The 18133-nt window shown below is 52.1% G+C and overlaps 1 protein-coding gene across 1 annotated transcript; it reads right to left on the bottom strand.

Annotated features, from left to right (window-relative positions):
• LOC306982611 (band 4.1-like protein 3) lies at positions 1 to 18131 on the bottom strand. The gene is made up of 18 exons (XM_079583080.1): positions 18066 to 18131; positions 17796 to 17948; positions 13702 to 13799; positions 13252 to 13424; positions 10783 to 10860; positions 9908 to 10024; positions 9238 to 9392; positions 8292 to 8330; positions 8201 to 8224; positions 7463 to 7762; positions 7311 to 7373; positions 6938 to 7018; positions 6118 to 6171; positions 5628 to 5669; positions 3165 to 3281; positions 2839 to 2919; positions 1545 to 1669; positions 1 to 35 (listed from the first exon to the last, which is right to left on the bottom strand). The coding sequence occupies exons 1-17, from the start codon at positions 18105 to 18107 to the stop codon at positions 1556 to 1558; spliced, it is 1731 nt and encodes a 576-aa protein (XP_079439206.1). The 5' UTR covers positions 18108 to 18131; the 3' UTR covers positions 1 to 35; positions 1545 to 1555.
• Between the last annotated feature and the right edge of the window lie 2 nt (positions 18132 to 18133).

Genomic DNA, 18133 nt, shown 5'->3' on the forward strand with positions numbered 1-18133 from the left:
TGTTGCAGCTCCCATGATGCACCGGGGCCTCAGTCCTGAAACAAAGAGCAGTGAGTAAGGAACACTGTGAGGTGCCACAGCCGCCCCGGGGCAGGCTGACTCATGTGTCCTGCATCCACAAAGATCAGAGTGTGATCCTTGGAAAGTGAAACATGCCACAGTGAACCAGAGGGGGCGCTGTTGGCTTTAAACCCCGAAACCTCCGCTTCACCTGAGCTCATTTACTCCAGTGCAGCTTTACCCAAATCTAAAGCGTCTGGCCTGGAGAGCAAGAGAGTGACGCCTCATTTGAAAGCTAAGACCAACAAAACTGATGGTAACTTTGTTGCATTGTTTTTGTCTCGTTTTCATATTTTATTAGCGTTTTTTTGTCATTTTGGTTCTTTTATGTTCATGTTTAGCTACTTTTTACGTTTGATCTATTTTTAAATTACTTTTAGTTTTTTTAATTACTTTTGGACTTTTTAGTTACTTTTAATTAGTCTGTTACTTTTTAGTTACTTTTAATTACTTTGTTACTTTTAGTTACTTTTAGTTACTTTTAATTACTTTTAATTACTTTTAGTTACTTTTAATTACTTTTAGTTACTTTTAATTACTTTTAGTTACTTTTAGTTACTTTTTAGTTACTTTTAATTACTTTTAATTACTTTTAGTTACTTTTAATTACTTTTAGTTACTTTTAGTTACTTTTAGTTACTTTTTAATTAGTCTGAGTTACTTTTAGTTACTTTTAGTTACTTTTAGTTACTTTTTAATTAGTCTTAGTTACTTTTTAGTTACTTTTAATTACTTTTAGTTACTTTTAGCTACTTTTAGGTACTTTTTAATTACTTTTAATTACTTTTAATTACTTTTAGTTACTTTTAGTTACTTTTAGTTACTTTTAGTTACTTTTAGTTACTTTTTAATTAGTCTGTTACTTTTTAGTTACTTTGAATTACTTTGTTACTTTTAGTTACTTTTAATTACTTTTAATTACTTTTAGTTACTTTTAATTACTTTTAATTACTTTTAGTTACTTTTAGTTACTTTTTAGTTACTTTTAATTACTTTTAATTACTTTTAGTTACTTTTAATTACTTTTAGTTACTTTTAGTTACTTTTAGTTACTTTTAGTTACTTTTTAATTAGTCTTAGTTACTTTTTAGTTACTTTTAATTACTTTATTACTTCCTTATTCATCCATCCATTTTACACCTCCCGCGGGAGGCGACCAGGAGGTATCCGGAACAGATGCCCGAGCCACCTCAGCTGCTCCTTTAGACGTAGTAAGTTACTTTTACCTTTTTTATTATTTTTAGCTACTTTTTTACTTTTAGTTCCTTATTAGTTCCTTCTTTAGTCTTTAATTACTTTTTAGTGACATTGTTTGTAGATTTGGGTAAAGCCAAACTGGAGAAAACGTGCTGGTTTAAGGTTTCACCGTCAGCGTCATGGCCACCAGTGAAACATCGCCATGGAAACGCCGGGACGACACGGGCCGCACTGAGCACGTGCAGAAAGCCATGCAGCGTCAGCGGCCAATCAGCCGCCGGCGTTACCTGTGACATCATCAGGGAGGAGTCACATGATCAGAGGCCACTTCGGTTTCTTTGTGAACCACGACTCGAGTCAGAGCCAAGTCCGGGTGAAGACGGCGAGTCTCGGACAGGACGGACGCCACGGCCTTCAAGACATCACATGATCCACGAGAGTCACATGATCAACGCGGGTCACATGATCAACGACATCACATGATCAACGAGAGTCACATGACTACATAACGCCACGGCCTTCAACGACATCACATGATCAGTGCGGGTCACATGATCAACGAGAGTCACATGATCAGCGAGAGTCACATGATCAACGAGAGTCACATGATCAACGAGAGTCACATGATCAACGACAGTCACATGACTACATAACGCCACGGCCTTCAAGACATCACATGATCAGCGAGAGTCACGTGATCAGCAAGAGTCACATGATCAGCACGGGACACATGATCAACGAGAGTCACATGATCAACGAGAGTCACATGATCAGCGACATCACATGATCAGCACGGGTCACATGACTACATAACGCCACGGCCTTCAAGACATCACATGATCAGCACGGGTCACATGATCAATGACATCACATGACTACATAACGCCACGGCCTTCAAGACATCACATGATCAGTGCGGGTCACATGATCAGCACGGGTCACATGATCAACGAGAGTCACATGATCAACGAGAGTCACATGATCAACGCAGGTCACATGACTACATAACGCCACGGCCTTCAAGACATCACATGATCAGCACGGGTCACATGATCAACGACATCACATGATCAACGCGGGTCACATGATCAACGCGGGTCACATGATCAGTGCGGGTCACATGATCAACAAGAGTCACATGATCAGCGAGAGTCACGTGATCAACGAGAGTCACATGATCAGCGAGAGTCACATGATCAACGAGAGTCACATGATCAACGACAGTCACATGACTACATAACGCCACGGCCTTCAAGACATCACCTGACCCTGCGGTCCCCCACTCTGTCCCCTCCTGGTCCTGGTCCTGGTTTAGTCCTGGTTTAGTCCTGGTTTAGACCTGTTTTAGTCCTGGTTTAGTCCTGGTTTAGTCCTGGTTTAGACCTGGTTTAGTCCTGGTTTAGACCTGGTTTAGTCCTGGTTTAGTCCTGGTTTAGTCCTGGTTTAGTCCTGGTTTAGTCCTGGTTTAGTCCCGGTTTAGTCCCGGTTTAGTCCTGGTTTAGTTCTGGTTTAGTCCTGGTTTAGTCCTGGTTTAGTCCTGGTTTAGTCCTGGTTTAGTCCTGGTTTAGTCCTGGTCTGTACCTGGTCCTGGTCGATCTCAGATCCTCCTGAAATGACGATCCTCTTCTCAATCCTGGTCTGGGACACGCCCCCTTTAACAGTCTGAGAGAGAGAGAGAGTCAGAGTCAGAAGCCCCTCCCCCTCAGTCTGACGCCCAGAAGCCCCTCCCCCTCAGTGTGATGCTCCTCCCCCTCAGTCTGACGCCCAGAAGCCCCTCCCCCTCAGTCTGACGCCCAGAAGCCCCTCCTCCTCAGTCTGACGCCCAGATGCCCCTCCCCCTCAGCCTGACGCCCAGAAGCCCCTCCTCCCCCTCAGTCTGACGCCCAGAAGCCCCTCCTCCTCCGTACCTTGGTGATGTGAGTGGTTGCCGTGGAGACCGCTGTTTCCGAGGTGAAGGTCTGAGAGCTCAGCACCAGGCCGGGTCCAGGTCCAGGTCCAGGTCCAGGTCCGGACTCCTGGTTCCTCTGAAACAAAACTCTCTTTAGAGGCGTCTAAACATCTGGACAGAGGATAGATCTCGACGCCCTCTAGTGGCTCAGGCAGGAAGCACAGGTCTCTTTAATAAGCGACGCCCTCTAGTGGCACAGACAGGAAACACAGGTCTCTTTAATAAGCGACGCCCTCTAGTGGCTCAGGCAGGAAGCACAGGTCTCTTTCTTTAATAAGCGACGCCCTCTAGTGGCACAGGCAGGAAGCACAGGTCTCTTTCTTTAATAAGCAACTCCCTCTAGTGGCTCAGGCAGGAAGCACAGGTCTCTTTAATAAGCGACGCCCTCTAGTGGCACAGACAGGAAGCACAGGTCTCTTTAATAAGCGACGCCCTCTAGTGGCACAGACAGGAAGCACAGGTCTCTTTCTTTAATAAGCAACGCCCTCTAGTGGCACAGGCAGGAAGCACAGGTCTCTTTCTTTAATAAGCAACGCCCTCTAGTGGCTCAGGCAGGAAGCACAGGTCTCTATCTTTAATAAGCAACGCCCTCTAGTGGCACAGACAGGAAGCACAGGTCTCTTTCTTTAATAAGCAACGCCCTCTAGTGGCACAGACAGGAAGCACAGGTCTCTTTCTTTAATAAGCGACTCCCTCTAGTGGCTCAGGCAGGAAGCACAGGTCTCTTTCTTTAATAAGCGACGCCCTCTAGTGGCTCAGGCAGGAAGCACAGGTCTCTTTCTTTAATAAGCGACGCCCTCTAGTGGCACAGGCAGGAAGCACAGGTCTCTTTCTTTAATAAGCGACGCCCTCTAGTGGCACCGACAGGAAGCACAGGTCTCTTTAATAAGCGACGCCCTCTAGTGGCACAGACAGGAAGCACAGGTCTCTTTCTTTAATAAGCGACGCCCTCTAGTGGCACAGACAGGAAACACAGGTCTCTTTAATAAGCGACGCCCTCTAGTGGCACAGACAGGAAGCACAGGTCTCTTTCTTTAATAAGCGACGCCCTCTAGTGGCACAGACAGGAAGCACAGGTCTCTTTAATAAGCGACGCCCTCTAGTGGCACAGACAGGAAGCACAGGTCTCTTTCTTTAATAAGCGACGCCCTCTAGTGGCACAGGCAGGAAGCACAGGTCTCTTTAATAAGCGACGCCCTCTAGTGGCACAGGCAGGAAGCACAGGTCTCTTTAATAAGCGACGCCCTCTAGTGGCACAGACAGGAAGCACAGGTCTCTTTAATAAGCGACGCCCTCTAGTGGCACAGGCAGGAAGCACAGGTCTCTTTCTTTAATAAGCGACGCCCTCTAGTGGCTCAGGCAGGAAGCACAGGTCTCTTTCTTTAATAAGCGACGCCCTCTAGTGGCTCAGACAGGAAGCACAGGTCTCTTTCTTTAATAAGCGACGCCCTCTAGTGGCACAGACAGGAAGCACAGGTCTCTTTCTTTAATAAGCAACGCCCTCTAGTGGCTCAGGCAGGAAGCACAGGTCTCTTTCTTTAATAAGCGACGCCCTCTAGTGGCACAGGCAGGAAACACAGGTCTCTTTCTTTAATAAGCGACGCCCTCTAGTGGCACAGACAGGAAACACAGGTCTCTTTCTTTAATAAGCGACGCCCTCTAGTGGCTCAGGCAGGAAACACAGGTCTCTTTCTTTAATAAGCGACGCCCTCTAGTGGCACAGGCAGGAAACACAGGTCTCTTTCTTTAATAAGCGACGCCCTCTAGTGGCTCAGGCAGGAAACACAGGTCTCTTTCTTTAATAAGCAACGCCCTCTAGTGGCTCAGACAGGAAGCACAGGTCTCTTTCTTTAATAAGCGACTCCCTCTAGTGGCTCAGACAGGAAGCACAGGTCTCTTTAATAAGCGACTCCCTCTAGTGGCACAGACAGGAAGCACAGGTCTCTTTCTTTAATAAGCGACGCCCTCTAGTGGCACAGGCAGGAAGCACAGGTCTCTTTCTTTAATAAGCGACGCCCTCTAGTGGCTCAGACAGGAAGCACAGGTCTCTTTCTTTAATAAGCGAGGCCCTCTAGTGGCTCAGACAGGAAGCACAGGTCTCTTTCTTTAATAAGCAACGCCCTCTAGTGGCTCAGACAGGAAGCACAGGTCTCTTTCTTTAATAAGCAACGCCCTCTAGTGGCTCAGGCAGGAAACACAGGTCTCTTTCTTTAATAAGCAACGCCCTCTAGTGGCTCAGGCAGGAAACACAGGTCTCTTTCTTTAATAAGCGACTCCCTCTAGTGGCTCAGACAGGAAGCACAGGTCTCTTTCTTTAATAAGCGACGCCCTCTAGTGGCACAGGCAGGAACGTCTCTGACCCGGGTCTGACTGTGATCCAGGTTTTATTTATGATGATTTTATGATTTTGTTTGAGACTCACCTCCAGAGGTTCGTACGTCAGAGTCTGCCTCACCACCGGCACCTGGACACGGAGACAAACGTGATTCAGGAGGAGGAGGAGGAGGAGGAGGAGGAGGAGGAGGAGGAGGAGGAGGAGGAGGTTCTGTTGAGGAGGAGGTTCTGTTCAGGGGGAGGTTCTGTTGTGGAGGAGGTTCTGTTGAGGAGGAGGTTCTGCTGCTCCGGTGCTTTACCTCCTGGTCCTCACTGTCGGACTCCTCGTCGTCGTCATAGTAACGCTCGGACCGCCGCAGCGTGGGCCGGACGTTAGATTGATTAGCTGCGTTAGCATCATTAGCATTGTTAGCGGCATTAGCGTCGGTCGCGGCGTCGTCGACGGCGACCTGAGCCACCACGCTGATGACGTCATCGCTGAGGTCGTCGCTGAGGTCGCTGTCGCTCGGATCCTCGTCGCTCACTTCCTGCGTTAGCGCTAGCCTGTTAGCATGCAGTGGAAGGGGCGGGGTCTGTACCTGAGTGTCACATGACTCCGGCGCCAGGAAGATCCGCTCCACCTTCTCCGACGTCTGCGGAGGAAACAAACGTTAAGAAACAAAGCGACGAGTGGCCGCAGCGTTAGCATCAGCGTTAGCATCAGCGTTAGCAGCAGCGCTAGCATCAGCGTTAGCATCAGCGTTAGCATCAGCGTTAGCATCAGCGTTCGCATCAGCGTTAGCATCAGCGCTAGCATCAGTGTTAGCATCAGCGTTAGCATCAGCGTTCGCATCAGTGTTAGCATCAGCGCTAGCATCAGTGTTAGCAGCAGCGTTAGCATCAGCGCTAGCATCAGCGTTAGCATCAGCGTTAGCATCAGCGTTCACATCAGCGTTAGCATGAGCGTTAGCATCAGTGCTAGCATCAGCGTTAGCATCAGCGCTAGCATCAGCGTTAGCATCAGTGTTCACATCAGCGTTAGCATCAGCGTTAGCATCAGCGTTAGCATCAGCGTTAGCAGTAGCGTTAGCATCAGCGTTAGCCCCCTCCACTGATTGGCCGGTGTCAGTGAATGCCCCGCCCCCTCCACTGATTGGTCGGTGTCAGTGAATGCTCCGCCCCCTCCACTGATTGGTCGGTGTCAGTGAATGCTCCGCCCCCTCCACTGATTGGTCGGTGTCAGTGAATGCTCCGCCCCCTCCACTGATTGGTCGGTGTCAGTGAATGCCCCGCCCCCTCCACTGATTGGCCGGTGTCAGTGAATGCTCCGCCCCCTCCACTGATTGGCCGGTGTCAGTGAATGCCCCGCCCCCTCCACTGATTGGTCGGTGCATGATGATGATGATGATGATGTTTCACCTTGAGGAGGTTCAGTTCCCTCAGAACCTGCTGGTCTTGGTCCGAACGTAACAAAGCACTGAGCTCTGACGACAGGTCTCCCTGAGGACCAGAGGAGAGTTAGAGGGAGGGAGAGAGGGGGGGAGAGGAGAGGGGGAGGAGAGGGGGAGGAGAGGAGAGAGGAGGAGAGAGAGGAGGAGAGAGGGGGAGAGAGGGAGGAGAGAGGGGGAGAGAGGGGGAGAGAGGGGAGAGGGGGGGAGAGAGGGGAGAGGGGGAGAGGGGGGGGGAGAGGGGGAGAGGGGGGGAGAGAGAGGGGGAGAGGGGAGAGGGGGAGAGGGGGGAGAGGGGGAGGGAGAGAGGGAGGAGAGAGTGGGGAGAGAGAGGGGGAGGTCACCTGGTCCAGCTGTAGAGGTTCGATCATAGGGGAGTGGTTGCTGTCGCTGGATCGGGTCCCGTTCTGTGACAGAGAGAGGATGATGAAGGTCCACCTGCAGATGGACTTTACATTTACATGACTCCTCCTCACCATCACACACACACACCAACCTGTGGGCTCCAAGGCTGGTCCTCCTCCTGGTCCTCCTCCTGGTCCTCCTCCTGGTTCTCCTCCCTGTTCTCGTCGGGGTGCAGGGGGGTGATCATAGGTGAGTCCTCACGGAGCCTGACGGGGGACGAGGCCAGGCGTCTGTCCCACTCAGAGAGGCCTCTGCTGGGGGAGCCCTCCTCCAGGAAGGACCTCCTCAGAGCAGACACAGACCGGGCCTCGGGCCGGACCTCAGACCTCATCTGGACCTGGACCTGGACCTGGTCCTGGTCCTGGGTGTCGTTGGGGCTGCCCAGAGTCTCCTGTGGAGGGTTAGAGTCAGTAAAGGGCCTTACATGTAACTAACTAGACACTGGTTAGACTAGTTTGATACTAAGTTGACTTGTTACAGACTGGTTAGTTGAAGACTAGTTTAAAAATACTGAACGTCCCACGTGAGGTCTTCATCAGACGGAGAGAGACAAGAATGGAACTTCAGAACGAGACAAAGGTCAGGTTTAGTCCAGATTCTGTGATTATTGATTTAAAATGGGAAAATGAAACCTTCAACATAAACCAGACATTTCTACTTTAACTATACTTGGTTTATGAAACTGCACTGAAATATTCGTCATGAAGGATCAGAAACAGAACAATAATGTTCATTTGTTCCATGAAATACTTTTTTAATTGAAACATTTCTATAAAGTAAACTTTGATTCTAAAGAAAGATCATTATCGTCATGGCGATGTTCACTCACCTGAGTCTTCAGGTCGTCGTCCGACTGAAACAGGAAATAAACATCAGAGCCAGGTCTAAAACACTGATCTGTGATGAAACAGAGAGAGTACCTCAGTGTTGGAGAGCTCCACCGTGTCGCTCAGCTCCGTCTGAAAAACACAGGTCACATGTTCATCAAGTCTCACCAGGCCCGAGTCTCAGTGTGGACGTTTTTTTTAGGCCTGAGTCTCAGTGTGGACGTTTATATCAGGCCCGAGTCTCAGTGTGGACGTTTTCATCAGGCCTGAGTCTCAGTGTGGACGTTTTCATCAGGCCTGAGTCTCAGTGTGGACGTTTTCATTAGGCCTGAGTCTCAGTGTGGACGTTTTCATCAGGCCTGAGTCTCAGTGTGGACGTTTTCATCAGGCCTGAGTCTCAGTGTGGACGTTTTCATCAGGCCTGAGTCTCAGTGTGGACGTTTTCATTAGGCCTGAGTCTCAGTGTGGACGTTTTCACTAAGCCTGAGTCTCAGTGTGGACGTTTTCATCAGGCCTGAGTCTCAGTGTGGACGTTTTCATTAGGCCTGAGTCTCAGTGTGGACGTTTTCACTAAGCCTGAGTCTCAGTGTGGACGTTTATATCAGGCCCGAGTCTCAGTGTGGACGTTTTCATCAGGCCTGAGTCTCAGTGTGGACGTTTTCATCAGGCCTGAGTCTCAGTGTGGACGTTTTCATTAGGCCTGAGTCTCAGTGTGGACGTTTTCATCAGGCCTGAGTCTCAGTGTGGACGTTTTCATCAGGCCTGAGTCTCAGTGTGGACGTTTTCATCAGGCCTGAGTCTCAGTGTGGACGTTTTCATTAGGCCTGAGTCTCAGTGTGGACGTTTTCACTAAGCCTGAGTCTCAGTGTGGACGTTTTCATCAGGCCTGAGTCTCAGTGTGGACGTTTTCATTAGGCCTGAGTCTCAGTGTGGACGTTTTCACTAAGCCTGAGTCTCAGTGTGGACGTTTTCATCAGGCCTGAGTCTCAGTGTGGACGTGGGTCGTGTATATTTTCATGTCTTTGAATCCGAGAATGACCTTTGTGTCCTGCCTCTGAGTGGGCGGAGTCTGCAGCCACGCCTCCAGAGGCTCCTCCTCCGCCTGCCGAGGCTCCTCCTCTTCCCGTGGAGGCCCCTCCTCTTCCTGTTGAGGCTCCACCTCTTCCTGCGGAGGCTCCTCCTCCTGCGTCATGTCTGAAACCGCAGAGTAAAGTCATTCCTAACTTAACCCCTTAAGTCCCGCCTGAACCGAGCACGTTTTCTCCAGTTTGGCTTTACCCCAATCCAAAAGCTTCTGGAAAAAAGCAACAAAACTGAGACGAAAACAATGATGGAAATGTGACAAAAAAGTGATGAAAAATTGATGAAAAAGAGGCAAAAATGTCACAAAAAAATTACAAAAAAATGACAAAAATGTGACAAAAAATGATAAAAATGTGACAAAAAATTGACAAAAAAATTACAAAAAAGTTACAAAAATGAGTTGAAAACCCAACAAAAAAATGATGAAAAAAACATCTGATGACGTGAGGAAACAGATCGTCTCGGTTCAGGCGGGAGTTAAGAGGTTAAAGGGACTATAAAGAGTTTAAAACTATATATTTTCCTCCCCCTACATGTTCAGCCATGTCCTCAGCTGCAGTTACACATAAGAACTGAGGTGGCAGTAGTGAGCATAAAACGACCAACTTGCATCTCGCCCCTCTCACCTGGCTCCGCCCTCTCCTCTGTGGTCACTATGGTGATGGGGTCCTCGATGGTTGCCGTGGCGATGACGTCACTGCCGGCGATGGCCCTGGAGGCGCCGTACAGGTCTCTGCCCATGTCTTTAACGAAACACACAATCAGCCAATCAGGAGGCAGTAACCGGGCCCGCAGCCAATCAGGAGGCAGCAGCCGGGCCCACAGCCAATCAGGAGGCAGCAGCCGGGCCCACAGCCAATCAGGAGGCAGCAGCCAGGCCCACAGCCAATCAGGAGGCAGCAGCCAGGCCCACAGCCAATCAGGAGGCAGCAGCCAGGCCCACAGCCAATCAGGAGGCAGCAGCCAGGCCCACAGCCAATCAGGAGGCAGCAGCCAGGCCCACAGCCAATCAGGAGTAGAACTGGGTACCGTTACATTTGTAAAAATACCAGTACTTTAACGATACTTTAACCGATACTAGAATATTTGAACTATAATGTTTGGAAGATCTGCATAATGTCAAGTTCATCTGCCATGTCAAGAAATACGGGAAAAAATGAGAATAATTAGAGGGAAATCCTGACCCAAAAGTGAAAAAAAAAGTGTGACATTGGTCAAAAACTTGGGAATAATATTGGACAATAAAGAAAAAAAATAATACTAATAAAAATTGAGCAATAACGAGGGGAAAATGGGAACCGCTTTGGTTTAACGGTGCCCAGCCCTGCAGGGGCCTCCTATTGGTCTAAACATCCACAATCAGCCAATCAGGAGGCGGCCCTGGGCGAGTCGGGGGCGGGACGTGAAGCTGAAGCACTGAGTGTTTCTGACTGAAACACGGCTAATGAAAACAGCCCAGCAGCCAATCAGAGCGCAGCAGCTGCAGGGGGGGCGTGGCTACCTGGACGAGACACACCATTGGCTCTGAGCGACAGAGTACTGACTGGAGAACCAATCACAGACGAGCTGGGCCTGGAGCCTGGAACCAATCAGAACGTTTCACTTCAAAAGAATGGCCCTGATTTTTAATGTTTAATTTTGTGTCAGATTAGATCAGTTTGTTCAGAGGGATTTAGGAATAAACTCGTTATTTACAAAACATTTCCTTGTTTTTGGTTCATCCCAAACCGGGTCTAAACCTGGGTCTAAACCTGGGTCTAAACTAGGGTCTAAACCAGGTCTAAACCAGGTCTAAACCTGGGTCTAAACCAGGTCTAACCTGGGTCTAACCTGGGTCTAACCTGGGTCTAAACCTGGGTCTAAACCTGGGTCTAAACCTGGGTCTAAACCTGGGTCTAAACCTGGGTCTAAACCTGGGTCTAACCTGGGTCTAAACCTGGGTCTAAACCTGGGTCTAACCTGGGTCTAAACCTGGGTCTAAACCTGGGTCTAACCTGGGTCTAAACCTGGGTCTAAACCTGGGTCTAAACCTGGGTCTAAACCAGGTCTAACCTGGGTCTAACCTGGGTCTTACCTGGGTCTAAACCCGGGTCTAAACCTGGGTCTAAACCTGGTCTAAACCTGGGTCTAAACCTGGGTCTAAACCTGGGTCTAACCTGGGTCTAAACCTGGGTCTAAACCTGGGTCTAACCTGGGTCTAAACCTGGGTCTAAACCTGGGTCTAACCTGGGTCTAAACCTGGGTCTAAACCTGGGTCTAAACCTGGGTCTAAACCTGGGTCTAACCTGGGTCTAAACCTGGGTCTAAACCTGGGTCTAAACCCGGGTCTAAACCTGGGTCTAACCTGGGTCTAAACCTGGTCTAAACCTGGGTCTAAACCGGGTCTAAACCGGGTCTAAACCTGGGTCTAAACCTGGGTCTAAACCTGGGTCTAACCTGGGTCTAAACCTGGGTCTAAACCTGGGTCTAACCTGGTCTAAACCTGGTCTAAACCTGGGTCTAACCTGGGTCTAACCTGGGTCTAAACCTGGGTCTAAACCTGGGTCTAAACCTGGGTCTAAACCTGGGTCTAAACCTGGGTCTAAACCGGGTCTAACCTGGGTCTAAACCTGGGTCTAAACCTGGGTCTAAACCTGGGTCTAAACCTGGGTCTAAACCTGGGTCTAAACCGGGTCTAAACCTGGGTCTAACCGGGTCTAAACCTGGGTCTAAAACGGGTCTAAACCGGGTCTAAACCTGGGTCTAAACCTGGGTCTAACTAAACCTGGGTCTAAACCTGGGTCTAAACCTGGGTCTAAACCTGGGTCTAAACCTGGGTCTAAACCGGGTCTAAACCTGGGTCTAAACCGGGTCTAAAGCCGGGTCTAAACCGGGTCTAAACCTGGGTCTAAACCTGGGTCTAAACCTGGGTCTAAACCGGGTCTAAACCGGGTCTAAACCGGGTCTAAACCGGGTCTAAACCTGGGTCTAAACCGGGTCTAAACCTGGGTCTAAACCGGGTCTAAACCTGGGTCTAAACCTGGGTCTAACTAAACCTGGGTCTAAACCGGGTCTAAACCTGGGTCTAAACCTGGGTCTAAACCTGGGTCTAAACCGGGTCTAAACCGGGTCTAAACCTGGGTCTAAACCTGGGTCTAACCTGGGTCTAAACCTGGGTCTAAACCGGGTCTAAACCGGGTCTAAACCTGGGTCTAAACCTGGGTCTAAACCCGGGTCTAAACCTGGGTCTAACCTGGGTCTAAACCTGGGTCTAAACTGGGTCTAAACCTGGGTCTAACTAAACCTGGGGTCTAAACCTGGGTCTAAACCGGGTCTAAACCTGGGTCTAAACCTGGGTCTAAACCGGGTCTAAAGCCGGGTCTAAACCGGGTCTAAACCTGGGTCTAAACCTGGGTCTAAACCTGGGTCTATAACCGGGTCTAAACCGGGTCTAAACCGGGTCTAAACCGGGTCTAAACCTGGGTCTAAACCTGGGTCTAAACCGGGTCTAAACCGGGTCTAAACCTGGGTCTAAACCTGGGTCTAACCTGGGTCTAAACCTGGGTCTAAACCGGGTCTAAACCGGGTCTAAACCTGGGTCTAAACCGGGTCTAAACCGGGTCTAAACCTGGGTCTAAACCTGGGTCTAAACCGGGTCTAAACCGGGTCTAAACCGGGTCTAAACCTGGGTCTAAACCTGGGTCTAACCTGGGTCTAAACCTGGGTCTAAACCGGGTCTAAACCGGGTCTAAACCTGGGTCTAAACCTGGGTCTAAACCTGGGTCTAAACCTGGGTCTAAACCGGGTCTAAACCGGGTCTAAACCTGGGTCTAAACCTGGGTCTAACCTGGGTCTAAACCTGGGTCTAAACCGGGTCTAAACCGGGTCTAAACCTGGGTCTAAACCTGGGTCTAAACCCGGGTCTAAACCTGGGTCTAAACCCGGGTCTAAACCGGGTCTAAACCGGGCCTGTGAGTGGGAGGGGACTCACCTCCGTCCAGGCTGCGGCTGAGCAGGCTGCGTTTGCTGATGCATCGTGGGAAATGGGGGGCGGGGCGGCAGATCTGGGCGCTGGCTCGGCGCGTCTGGACCTGAGTCCGGCCCTGGTACCGGAACTTAGACCCGAGACTGAACCTCTTGGGCGGGTCTTCGGGAAGGACACACCTGAGGCAGAGACAGGAGGTAGAACTTTGTCCTGCTGGAAACACAAAGACTCAAATACTACACCTGTGGGAGGAGTGAGTACCCGACAGAGTGAGTACCCGACAGAGTGAGTACCCGACAGAGTGAGTACCCGACAGAGTGAGTACCCGACAGAGTGAGTACCCGACAGAGTGAGTACCCGACAGAGTGAGTACCCGACAGAGTGAGTACCCGACAGAGTGAGTACCCGAAAGAGTGAGCTACCTTCAGGGGTGAGTTCCCTGTAGGGGTGAGTTACCTGTAGAAGGAGTGATGCTCCACACAGACCTTCCAGAGTCGTTTCGCTGCTCGATGATTCTGGAGTTTGAAGCCGATGATCGACTCGAACTGTTCCATCTGCAACGAGAAAAACCGGGGTAATATAGGGGAATAACCCGGTCCAGACGCACCTCTCCTGTAGGGGGAGTGAGGGGGTAATATAGGGGAATACCCCGGTCCAGACGCACCTCTCCTGTAGGGGGAGTGAGGGGGTAATATAGGGGAATACCCCGGTCCAGACGCTCCTCTCCTGTAGGGGGAGTGAGGGGGTAATATAGGGGAATACCCCGGTCCAGACGCACCTCTCCTGTAGGGGGGAGTGAGGGGGTAATATAGGGGAACACCCCGGTCCAGACGCACCTCTCCTGTAGGGGGAGTGAGGGGGTAATATAGGGGAATACCCCGGTCCAGACGCACCTCTCCTGTAGGGGGGGTGAGGGGGTAATATAGGGGAATACCCCGGTCCAGACGCACCTCTCCTGTAGGGGGAGTGAAGGGGTAATATAGGGGAATAACCCGGTCCAGACGCTCCTCTCCTGTAGGGGGAGTGAGGGGGTAATATAGGGGAACACCCCGGTCCAGACGCTCCTCTCCTGTAGGGGGAGTGAGGGGGTAATATAGGGGAATACCCCGGTCCAGACGCTCCTCTCCTGTAGGGGGAGTGAGGGGGTAATATAGGGGAATACCCCGGTCCAGACGCACCTCTCCTGTAGGGGGAGTGAGGGGGTAATATAGGGGAATACCCCGGTCCAGACGCACCTCTCCTGTAGGGGGGAGTGAGGGGGTAATATAGGGGAATACCCCGGTCCAGACGCACCTCTCCTGTAGGGGGAGTGAGGGGGGTAATATAGGGGAATACCCCGGTCCAGACGCACCTCTCCTGTAGGGGGGAGTGAGGGGGTAATATAGGGGAATACCCCGGTCCAGACGCTCCTCTCCTGTAGGGGGGAGTGAGGGGGTGATATAGGGGAATACCCCGGTCCAGACGCACCTCTCCTGTAGGGGGAGTGAGGGGGTAATATAGGGGAATACCCCGGTCCAGACGCACCTCTCCTGTAGGGGGAGTGAGGGGGTAATATAGGGGAATACCCCGGTCCAGACGCTCCTCTCCTGTAGGGGGAGTGAGGGGGTAATATAGGGGAATACCCCGGTCCAGACGCACCTCTCCTGTGGGGGGAGTGAGGGGGTAATATAGGGGAATACCCCGGTCCAGACGCTCCTCTCCTGTGGGGGGAGTGAGGGGGTAATATAGGGGAATACCCCGGTCCAGACGCTCCTCTCCTGTAGGGGGGAGTGAGGGGGTAATATAGGGGAACACCCCGGTCCAGACGCTCCTCTCCTGTGGGGGGAGTGAGGGGGTAATATAGGGGAATAACCCGGTCCAGACGCACCTCTCCTGTAGGGGGAGTGAGGGAGTAATATAGGGGAATAACCCGGTCCAGACGCTCCTCTCCTGTGGGGGGAGTGAGGGGGTAATATAGGGGAATACCCCGGTCCAGACGCACCTCTCCTGTGGGGGGAGTGAGGGGGTAATATAGGGGAATAACCCGGTCCAGACGCACCTCTCCTGTAGGGGGGAGTGAGGGGGTAATATAGGGGAATAACCCGGTCCAGACGCACCTCTCCTGTGGGGGGAGTGAGGGGGTAATATAGGGGAATAACCCGGTCCAGACGCACCTCTCCTGTGGGGGGGAGTGAGGGGGTAATATAGGGGAATACCCCGGTCCAGACGCACCTCTCCTGTGGGAGTGAGGGGGTGATATAGGGGAATAACCCGGTCCAGACGCTCCTCTCCTGTAGGGGAGTGAGGGGGTAATATAGGGGAATACCCCGGTCCAGACGCACCTCTCCTGTGGGGGGGAGTGAGGGGGTAATATAGGGGAATAACCCGGTCCAGACGCACCTCTCCTGTAGGGGGGAGTGAGGGGGTAATATAGGGGAATAACCCGTCCAGACGCACCTCTCCTGTAGGGGGGAGTGAGGGGATAATATAGGGGAATAACCTGGTCCAGACGCACCTCTCCTGTGGGGGGAGTGAGGGGGTAATATAGGGGAATAACCCGGTCCAGACGCACCTCTCCTGTAGGGGGGAGTGAGGGGGTAATATAGGGGAATAACCCGGTCCAGACGCACCTCTCCTGTAGGGGGGAGTGAGGGGATAATATAGGGGAATAACCTGGTCCAGACGCACCTCTCCTGTGGGGGGAGTGAGGGGGTAATATAGGGGAATACCCCGGTCCAGACGCACCTCTCCTGTGGGGGAGTGAGGGGGTAATATAGGGGAATAACCCGGTCCAGACGCTCCTCTCCTGTGGGGGGGAGTGAGGGGGTAATATAGGGGAATACCCCGGTCCAGACGCACCTCTCCTGTGGGGGGAGTGAGGGGGGTAATATAGGGGAATACCCCGGTCCAGACGCACCTCTCCTGTGGGGGGAGTGAGGGGATAATATAGGGGAATAACCTGGTCCAGACGCACCTCTCCTGTAGGGGGAGTGAGGGGATAATATAGGGAATACCCCGGTCCAGACGCACCTCTCCTGTGGGGGGAGTGAGGGGATAATATAGGGGAATAACCCGGTCCAGACGCACCTCTCCTGTAGGGGGAGTGAGGGGATAATATAGGGGAATACCCCGGTCCAGACGCACCTCTCCTGTAGGGGGAGTGAGGGGGTAATATAGGGGAATACCCCGGTCCAGACGCACCTCTCCTGTGGGGGGAGTGAGGGGGTAATATAGGGGAATACCCCGGTCCAGACGCACCTCTCCTGTAGGGGGAGTGAGGGGGTAATATAGGGGAATAACCCGGTCCAGACGCACCTCTCCTGTAGGGGGAGTGAGGGGGTAATATAGGGGAATAACCCGGTCCAGACGCACCTCTCCTGTAGGGGGAGTGAGGGGGTAATATAGGGGAACACCCCGGTCCAGACGCACCTCTCCTGTGGGGGGAGTGAGGGGGTAATATAGGGGAACACCCCGGTCCAGACGCTCCTCTCCTGTAGGGGGAGTGAGGGGGTAATATAGGGGAATACCCCGGTCCAGACGCACCTCTCCTGTGGGGGGAGTGAGGGGGTAATATAGGGGAACACCCCGGTCCAGACACACCTCTCCTGTAGGGGGAGTGAGGGGGTAATATAGGGGAATACCCCGGTCCAGACGCACCTCTCCTGTAGGGGGAGTGAGGGGGTGATATAGGGGAATACCCCGGTCCAGACGCACCTCTCCTGTGGGGGGGAGTGAGGGGGTAATATAGGGGAACACCCCGGTCCAGACGCACCTCTCCTGTAGGGGGAGTGAGGGGGTAATATAGGGGAACACCCCGGTCCAGACGCACCTCTCCTGTAGGGGGAGTGAGGGGGTAATATAGGGGAATACCCCGGTCCAGACGCACCTCTCCTGTGGGGGGAGTGAGGGGGTAATATAGGGGAACACCCCGGTCCAGACGCACCTCTCCTGTAGGGGGAGTGAGGGGGTAATATAGGGGAACACCCCGGTCCAGACGCTCCTCTCCTGTGGGGGGAGTGAGGGGGTAATATAGGGGAACACCCCGGTCCAGACGCACCTCTCCTGTGGGGGGAGTGAGGGGGTAATATAGGGGAACACCCCGGTCCAGACGCACCTCTCCTGTAGGGGGAGTGAGGGGGTAATATAGGGGAACACCCCGGTCCAGACGCTCCTCTCCTGTGGGGGGAGTGAGGGGGTAATATAGGGGAACACCCCGGTCCAGACACACCTCTCCTGTAGGGGGAGTGAGGGGGTAATATAGGGGAATACCCCGGTCCAGACGCACCTCTCCTGTAGGGGGAGTGAGGGGGTGATATAGGGGAATACCCCGGTCCAGACGCACCTCTCCTGTAGGGGGGAGTGAGGGGGTAATATAGGGGAATACCCCGGTCCAGACACACCTCTCCTGTAGGGGGAGTGAGGGGGTAATATAGGGGAATACCCCGGTCCAGACGCACCTCTCCTGTGGGGGGGAGTGAGGGGGTAATATAGGGAATACCCCGGTCCAGACGCACCTCTCCTGTAGGGGGAGTGAGGGGGTAATATAGGGGAACACCCCGGTCCAGACGCACCTCTCCCGGCCGCACTTTGATGTAGAAGTTGTGGCGTTTGTAGGAGATCTTCAGGATCTTGGACCAGCTGAAGCGGTTGATCCGAAGTCGGTCCCTGTAGACGAGGAGACCGCTACTGCACACGCCCAGGAGGATGGCCACGCCCCCGGAGTCCTGACCAATGAGAGAGCAGAGACTGGAGGAGGTCACGTATGGAGGGCAGGGAACACGGACGCATCGTGGTCACGTGATCAAAGTGGCCTCGGTTTGATTTCACAGGGAAAGTCTCACCTCGGTTTTTGTGGATAAACATTCGACTCTGCTCCCGACCATCTGTTACCACGGAGACGGGGGAGGTG

The sequence above is a fragment of the Gobius niger genome, assembly GCF_951799975.1.
Source record: "Gobius niger genome assembly, contig: SCAFFOLD_61, whole genome shotgun sequence".
Lineage (NCBI taxonomy): Eukaryota > Metazoa > Chordata > Actinopteri > Gobiiformes > Gobiidae > Gobius > Gobius niger.